At 40.0% G+C, this 9,244-nt stretch overlaps 1 protein-coding gene across 1 annotated transcript in view; it reads right to left on the bottom strand.

Moving 5' to 3' along the window:
- The window catches only part of DNAH7 (dynein axonemal heavy chain 7), a 255,888-nt gene that overhangs the window by 171,024 nt on the left and 75,620 nt on the right, over positions 1-9,244 (bottom strand). The window contains exons 24-27 of the mRNA XM_004701731.2: positions 7,337-7,446; positions 3,844-4,012; positions 513-615; positions 267-394 (exon numbers count right to left, since the gene is read on the bottom strand). Of these exons, the coding sequence (XP_004701788.1) occupies positions 267-394; positions 513-615; positions 3,844-4,012; positions 7,337-7,446 (510 nt within the window). The remainder of the gene's footprint in view (positions 1-266; positions 395-512; positions 616-3,843; positions 4,013-7,336; positions 7,447-9,244) is intronic.

Here is a 9,244-nt window from a genome sequence, read left to right on the forward strand (position 1 = left end):
TTGATATGTTGTTCCATGTGGGCTTTGTTGCTTCTGAGCTAGATGGCCGCTTGTTTACCTTCAAGCTTTTAAGACCCCAGACGCTATATCTTTATAAAGGTTCTTATAGCTCTAAAAAAATTTTTCTGTAATAATTTCCCAAAATATTATAATGCCTCAAAGCAAATTATTTCCCAAAAACATAGCCAAGGATAATATGCTCTTTTTAATATATCAACTTTAAAATCACGGGCAGGAGGTAAGTGACATAAAGACTTGTTCCATACCTTTAGATTATCTGGCAGCTCTGATCGCCCAGCATACCCTGGGTTCATTGTTATAAAGACAGCGCACGTGGGGTCAAGTTTTAGTTCAGTTCCTTCAAACAGTAGTATGTCAGTGCCTGCATTAATACCTGTGGGTAATCAAGAATGAAATGACTTGGCAATACCACATAAAATGGTGACTTGTCCATTCATTACCTGCCATATTTCTTCTCCTTTCACATAATGCTACACAAACTAGTCCATTACCTCTTTGGATCGTAAGAATTTGTTGAGCAACCACAGAAAGTACTTCCAAATCAATTCTATTAAACTCATCAAAGCACGCCCAGGCTCCACAAGATAACAGTCCCTAGGAGAAAAAAAGAATAATGAAATTCTCTATTTTATCTGATCGAATATTGCAATGAAATGTTGCATTTTCACCTGATCTTTTCAGGGATTTAATATCCTCTCAAGGAAATTGCTTATTCACCTTTATCTTTAAAGACAGCCTGTTTTTCATCACCAATTCATTATTCTACATGAATAAAGGGTTTGATCAATTGAAAATCTTTACAATTGGTATTTTTATTTCCTATCTATCTTTTGGTATGTACAGTTCTAGTTTCAAAGCCTTTCTTATTTTTAGTTACAAGTTTATTTTACTTGCTTTTTCCATGTGCGCTACCAAGTGGGTTATAGTAATCCTCTAATTAAAATTCTGTTGCTAATAAGACCACCACATGGTCTGATATCCTTAAGCGCCAACTATTTATTATTTATTATAGTTTAAGGACCAAGTTTGTGATCCTAATTCACAGCTATCTCACAAATTTGCACCATTCAATCATCTGAGTATCTCAGTCCAAATTCAGCTTTTCTTTTGAAAAAAAAAATCAACTCAAAAATACTGACCAAACACACATTTTCTAGATGTGAGTGTGTATACGTGTGTCTGTGTGTCAGTTTGTCTGTTTCACTGAGCAATTTGTATATGCTTGTACCCATATACAAGGAAACTAAGGCTACATCATGCACAATGCTAAGCAACACACTTCAAACAACTCAAAGTATCTGAGCTCAGATTTGCATGTTTCATTCTAATGAATCACTCTGAACTGAAAATGAACACCATGCAAGCCAAAGAACAGTACATTTTCATTATTTAGAGAAGAGTTGTGACCTTTATCTCTAAGAAATCCAATAATAAAAGGATCAGAAGCCACAGGCTGCAGAATGCTACGAAAGTCACGTATTCAAATAGTTACACAGATTTGAAGTTCTGGACAGCACAAATAATGCTATCTATTAGTTTTTTGTATCCCCAAATGTCTAACAGACTCTTAACTCAAAGTAGCTACATAATCATAAACACTATCAATAAGGAAAACTTATCAAGTAAGCATTTGAATCTAAATCAAAGAATTATTATAGATTTTAAAAGTGAGTAATATGTATTTCATGCTTCTGTAAACATTTTAGAAAATATGGCTATTCAAATGATAGTTAGAATCTTAAATCATATTTACAAAAAAAGTGTGTATTTAAAGGGGTGAGTAAAAATGTTAAATGGTTATTCAAATGTTTTCTTGATAATTGTTTTCATTAGGGTTTGACTGGGGTTTTTCAAAGCTCCTATTCTAAATGTTTTAGCATTAAAAACTGTGTTTACTCAACATCTGTTATAAAGTAACCATACCATATTTCAGTCAGTAAAAGCCTACTCTACTGCAATTGGTTGGTATACTCTTTTTTGTTTCTTTGTTTTAAATAATGTTATATACAAGGGGTAACCACCCCTCCCTCCAAAAAAACACAGAAGAAGGCTCCACTGGGTGAAGTTTTCCTAGTATGTATTTTTCCCACTTAGACAAGCATCCAGCAACTCACTCTGAGTTAGTCCACCCAGTGGTGTCACATGGGAAGGTTCTCTCTGGTCATTGAATTTTTTTGTAAAAGCATTTTCAATCAAACCTCCTTTTTTGTGATGGCCAATTTAAGAGAGCAGCTGGAGCTGTGAAATTTTGTTTCCTGCTCCAGAAAAATGCTGTAGAAACTGTTGTGAAGTTGAGTACAGCTTAACAAGGACAGCGCTATCGGAAAAACTCAAGTGTACATGTAGGTTTCTTGTTTCAAAAAAGGTGAAATGTCGATTGATGACAATCCTTGTTCTGGACATCCGTCAACTTCCCAAATGGATGAAAATGCTGACTCATGGTGCATTTGGAGTTCAATTCACCAGGTCAGACTGTTAATCAAGCTTTCTATTTAGAGGTTCTAAAAAAGCCTGTGTAACGGTGTGCAACAAAAACGCCCTGATTGGTGGCAGGTGGAAACTGGTTTTGCCACCAAGACAATGCACCTGTTCACATGGCCATCTTGGTGTGTCAGTTTTTGGCAAAAAACAGCATGCCTCTCTTGCCCCACACACTTTACTCACCTCACCTCACTCCATGTGACTTCTTTTTGTTTCCATAAATGAAGAGGGACATGGAAAGACAGAGATTTGAGGATATAGAAGAGATGAAGAACAAAACAAGGGAGGTTCTGTCAGCCATCTAAACAGATGAGTTTGAAAAATGTTTCCAAGAATGGAATTGCAGATTTAACAAATGTATTAAGTATATTGGAGAGTACTTAGTGATAAGGTTGTTTTGTTAAAAAAATCAAATATATAGTTTTGAAAAAAGATTACAGTTTTTTGGGGGTACTCTCTTGTATTTAAAAAGAAAATTTGGAACTAAGAAGATTATAGAATCTTTAAAATGTGCTTTAAAATTATGTACAATCCAACTTAATAGAACCTTACCAATCAAATTTAAAAACCCATAACCCAAAATTGATTGTTTTGTTTTTAATTCTACCACATAAGAATAGCAGGATATAACAACAAAGTTCTAAAATAATTAGGTGTTTTTAAATAAAGTTTTACATCTTTCATTCTTTTGGAATCTACTAGATTTCCAAGTGTAGGTATCTGACAAAAAACAAACAAAAATAAACAAGGACTTCAAGTTCTTTTAAAAGAAAAAGGTACTTAGAATGCATTGATTAAATTGCTAAATTGCATTAACTTGTTAAAAGTAAGACTGACAGGTTAAACCAGTGTTAACATTTCTCTAGCTACATGGTGCACTGACTCTGAAACTTTCATCTGCCCCCATGCAATTAAGAGACACCTGCCTCTATCAATAGGAGTTCTCCACAATAGCAGGGACTGACAATTGGAGGGATAGGTTGTGATACAACCCCACCGTTCTTGAGAATTATTGACAGCGCTTTAATTTTTACCTTCAACTAAACTACAGTAAGTCTTTTACTTACAGTCAATTATGTTTCCACTATAAATAACTTCGCTTTCTGATCAGTTATCCCATTGTAGACATCCCGCTGAAAGTGAGTTAGTTTGGACACCTAGTGACTGTCTAGGACAGAGTCGAACTGACCGTGTGGGTTTCCAAGGCTGTAACTCTTCCCATGAGCACAACAATCTCATCCTTATTCCGAGAGTGGTTGCTGGATTCACACTGCTGCCCTGATGCAACCCACTATGCCCCCAGGGCTCTTTATTCTAGAGCTAGGAAGAGTCCATTCAAACCTTAAAGAACTTTCCCAGAGCCAGGTAATCCAAGCCATCGGAGCAGTTAAAAACAACACACTGTTTGGCTACAGCTTTGGCTAAGTCTTTGGTGGTTTCCGTCTTCCCGGTGCCCGCGGGGCCTTCAGGCGCTCCCCCGAGGTGCAGGTGCAGGGCCCCAAACAAGGTTCTGAAAGGTAAAGAAGAAACCATCTGTGGGGAATGAGGTCATTTTTCTTCCATCCACATAAGCAAATGAGAGAAAGTTCAAGCTGAGAGTGAAATTTGCTACTGCTCCTCTGACGATTTTACTTCCTTCCCCACCACCTCTGCAAATCTCTGTGTATGGATCTGCCTGTCATTCTAGATTTCCTTCTGATAGCCGTTTCTATGGCAACCACAACAGATTCCCCTTTTGAGATCCAGTGCAGGCTTCCGGCCGCTGTGGAGAAGCGAATGGACCCTTAACCCAGTCCTCCTCTTGCCAAAAGATGAAGATGCTCCGTAAACTGAAAGCAAAATGGTTGCTTTCCGAGTATTGGGCCATATTGGAAAGATGGAAAGGGGAATTGCCATGGAACGTGGAATTAACAGCCCGAGAAGCAATTAGGTGCTAAAGTTAATGATGCTTTGGGGTCTAGATATACACACCAGCATATTTAGGTCCACATAAAAACTAGAGAAGGTACCTCAGAACGTGGCGATGTGGGAGCTGTAATGGGCGGGAGAAAGGACTGCCTTGACGCTAAGTGACAATGAAGGTTATTCTAGTAACAAAGGAGCGTCCCCTTCCTGCAGGGCCTCATGAAAAGACGACGTCGGTCAGGGATCTGGGACCCAAATTTCAGTTATCCATAGACACAAGAACCCAAGCCAAGAAAGGAACACTGTAAGTTTTCCCTGGAACAGAGAACACCCCCCAGAGTCCTTTTCAGAAAGAAATGTGACATTATGCCCCCGGGCCATCTTCACTACGAAGAAGAACGTGCGGGACTCCAGGAGAAAACAGCCCCTGTCAAGGAACTCCGTTTAGATGAGGGACTACAGAAGGGCCAGAGATGGGGATGGAGAAGTAGGGAGGGCACAGTGGAGAGAGAGAATCGTGAGAGAGATGCTGCAGGGAAAAGTTGGGACTTCAGGAGGTAGAAAGCAGAAGGCCATGTCTTGGAATGTGACTACATACATGTTGTCCTATCCACTTCAGCATCCTGATGGTCTGTCAAATGAGATTTTACATAAAAAGCAACAGATACCAGAAAATTGTGAGGACAAAGAAGTAGTCTGCCTTAGGTTCTGGGTGTTGCTATAATAGAAATACAAGTACATGGCTTTAATAAACAGAACTCTATTTTCTCACAAGCAGGAAGCTAGAAGTCTAAATCAGGGCACCAGCTCTGGGGTCCTTCTCTGTTGGATCTGGGTGACAGTCCTTACCTCCTCCTTTCAGCTTCTGCTTCTTTGTCCCATGACAATCTTCACGTGGCCTGCCGGCTAGCTTTGCCCCTATGCTTCCTTGCTTTTCTGCCTAATCTGCTCCTTTAGATCTCAGAACTAATTGATTTGAGACACACCCAACACTGATATGGTCTCATTAGCAAAACAAAGACCACTCCAAAATGGGTTGACATTCACATGCACAGGGGTTAAGGTTGCATCAGGTCTTAGGGGACTTCAAAAAGTTTGTGGGGAAATTTCATTACCTTTTCATTCCATTTTCCATGAACTTTTTGAAGTCTTCTCCGGTGTTGAGGGGACACAATTTAGTCTATACCACAGTTAATTTAGTAAACAAGCCCACTTGAATTTCAGGAATAAAAAAATATAATCATATTTAAAATACTCAGTCATGAGTTTAAATAAGTATTAGATGTAAGTAGATAGAGAAACAGAGAAGACAAATATATATTTGAATAAATTACCCATAAATATACAGCTATAGGATCTAAGGTGCTTAAAATCACAAAAGAGAACAAAAAGAGGCAAAACATAAGAAACAAAAGCTAACAATTTTCCAGAATTGTGGGAAGACATGAAGGGAAGACACTCCCAGTAGGCTCAGGATTGCTAATCACATCTAGTTTCATTAGCGTGAACATAAACTACAAAGAGAAGAGCTCAGAAGCTACAACAAACCCCCCCAAAATGAACCAGAGTAAAATGATCCTTGGACCAGCACTTCTCAACCGTAGCAATGCGTGCCCGAAGAATAAAGACATCTGAAGGGCTGAGGGGAAAGCACCGTCAACTTCGAGGTAGCGAATCCATCACTCCATAATTGAAACCAATCCAATCATAGAAACCATAAAGAGTGAGAATCAACATCACATGGCAACAGAACTTGAGAAAGTTCCACGTTTCATGAGTGTGTTAGACAGGGTTCTCTAGAGAACAGGACACTTATGATTTGGTAGATAGATGATAGATAGATAGATAGATAGATAGATAGATAGATAGATAGATAGATAGATAGATAGATAGATAGATAAGATAGATAGAACACAAAGAAATAAACAGCTAATTAGTCCACAGAGCAGTACAGAGGCCTCAATTCAACTCACTTCCGTGTGATAGTTAATACACTGGCAGTCCTTCAACTCACGAGGGCTGCTAGGTGCAAGTCAAGGAAGCAGACAGCTGAGCCTTCTGTAGAGCAATACAGGCAGTCTGGCCACAGGCAGCAAACAGCAAGGCAGATCACCAACAGTCAGCCAGTCCTCAGCTCAAGTGATGTATACATCAGCAATGTGGCGAAGCAGGTCTTGAAGGAACCTCAAACTATAGCAACACGGTCTATGGGTTGGGTGTCCCAAAGGCTATGTAGCTCGCAAGTTGAGGCAGAGAACTAGCTAAGGCAGCCGCACACTGGTCTGATCAGAGAGCAAGAGACAGAAAGGCAAGGTTCACAGAGCCATTTATCTCTTTTCCCTTCAATTAAACTGTGACCTTATTAATCCCACGTGTTCATTGGCCAGGTTGGCACAATAAACCTACCTATCACAATGAGGAAGACACAAAGAATCCAAAAGGAAGACTGATAGATTTAAGGAGAAAGGAGAGATGGGCAACGGCAGACACCAGTCAAAGGGTGTAAGTAAGGCAACAATGAGATATCCTATTAGCCTATGGTCAAAACTATTTAAGGTGAGCAATAGGAACAGAAACCAGGTTTCAGTGCACAGCATCAAGGTAATATTTGAAAGAGAAGGAATATCATCTACACTTTAGAGAGCTTTGAATAACAACGAAAGGGAGGATATTGCCAATGAATCAGATAGGAGGAAACATAAAGGGCTTTCTTTTCATTTAAGTGGGAGAAATACTTAACTAAGGTACTTCAGAACTGAGGAAAATAAGCCAGAAGAAGGAAAAAGAAACTGAACATAAAGCTGAGAAGAGAATTATGAATCTAGGAAAAAATACTGTAGGATACATTTATGGTGTCAAAGATAATTTGGCACTTTTCAATGAATGAGTGAAAGCTATTTCCAATAGAGCTTTAAATTAGTGGGTTTACCTGTAGCATCTATCAGTGAGTGGAGTAATAACCAGCCTGGGGGAGTTCCCCAGGTATTCATATCCATATCGCAAACCGGCATTGATCATTTTTGTTTCTAAATTACTTTCCTAGGATGAATCAGATACATTGAAGTTAAACAAAAAATGTTAAATAATATATCATCAAAATCTCATTAATCAATGATTTAGACATTGTATTTGTCATGCCAGACATCATTTAATTCAGTAGAATAAGTAATTATCTAGCTCGTGGATAAGTTAAGGTCATTGGCTTCAATTTCTACCATAGGTAGTTAGGTGCCGTCAAGTTGTTTCTGACTCATCACAACCCTGTGTACACCAGAAGGAAACACTGCCCTGTCCCGTGCCATCCTCACAATCGATCCTGTGTTGCAGCCCATTGGTGTAGCCACGCTGTCAATCCATCCCCACGGGGGCTGTCTGCTCTTTTACTCTTTCCTTATGTTACCAAGTATGATGTCCTTCTCCAGGGACTGGTCTCTCCTGACAACATGTCCAATGCACATAAGAGGAAGTCTCACTACCCATCCTCCTAGCTTTCAGCAATTACTTGGCGCAATAACTGGAACACAAGTAAGCATCTTTCTGGGACTCTGCTTTCAGTCCAAACCCGTCTGACATCAACAATGTTATCTAGCCCTTATTCCTGTCTTCTTCTGAATCCAGCCTGAACCTGTGGCAGCTCCCTGTCAATGTACTGCTGCAACCGTGTTGGATGATCTGTAGCAAATTTTACTTGCATGTGATATTAGTGATATTGTTCTATAATTTGAGCATTCTGTTCAGTCACCTTTCTTTGGAATGGGTACAAATGTGAATTTCTTCCAGTCAATTGGCCAACTAGCTGTCTTCCAAATTTCCTGGCAGAGACTAGAGAGTGCTTCCAGTGCTTCATCAGCCTATTGAAACCTTTCCATTGGTATCCCATCAATTCCTGGAGCCTTGCTTTGGGGCTAATGTTTCAGTGCCCTTAAACTTCTTCCGTCAGCACCATTGGCTCCTGCCCACACGCTGCCTCTCGAAATGGGTGGGATGTCAACCAGTTCTTTTGGCAAAGTGACTCTGTATTCTTTCCATCTTCTTTCGAGGCTCCTGCATCATTTAATATTTTGCCTTTAGATTCTGAGTATTGCAACTTGAGCCTATATGGTTAGCTCCTAATTTCTCCTATACTTTTGATGATTTTGTTTTCACTATAAAGTGAGTGCTATCAGTTTTCCTATAGGGTGTTATGTGTCGAGCTGCTAACCCACCGTGAGGTCAGCAGTTGGAACACACCAGCTGCCTCAGAGGACGAAGCTGAGACCTGCTGCTCCCTTAGAGGGTCATGGCTTCAGGAATCCACAGGGTCGCTCCCAGTCTGAAACTGACTCAGATCAGGAAAGTGATACATAAAAAGAGTCAACCTCCCTCATACCTTCCACCCCTTCCACAAAGGCTCATAGAATGAGATCGTCTAAATCCATATGGCTGGTCACCAGCTCTCCCTGTCCATATCCAACAGGCCCAGCCTGGACCACCATACAAGCTGCTCCTGCTCCTGTCAGTCATTCCATTCCTGATGTCCCTATCGAGTCAAATACCCTGATAGAAACCTGCCTTCCAGGTCACTGCGCTGGCTCTTTCAACTGAGTAACAAGGAAACAATTTAACAACTCAATTAGACTAAAACAGTATGATTCATTCATTCTGGAGATATGCTAGGCATCTGAAACAGTTTTAGCTGACTAGTAGCCACATTTTGCAGATCCAGCAAGCAGAGTGGCTGATGTTGTTAAGGGCTGTGGACTCATGGTGACCCCATATGACAGAGTAGAACTGCTCTCCAGGGTTGCCTATGCTGCAATCGGAGCTATCGGGGCAGTTTGTCATGCCTTTTTTTTTT

The sequence above is a fragment of the Echinops telfairi genome, unplaced genomic scaffold (assembly GCF_000313985.2).
Source record: "Echinops telfairi isolate 266 unplaced genomic scaffold, ASM31398v2 ScPeMD7_3;HRSCAF=10, whole genome shotgun sequence".
In the NCBI taxonomy this organism is placed as follows: Eukaryota; Metazoa; Chordata; class Mammalia; order Afrosoricida; family Tenrecidae; genus Echinops; species Echinops telfairi.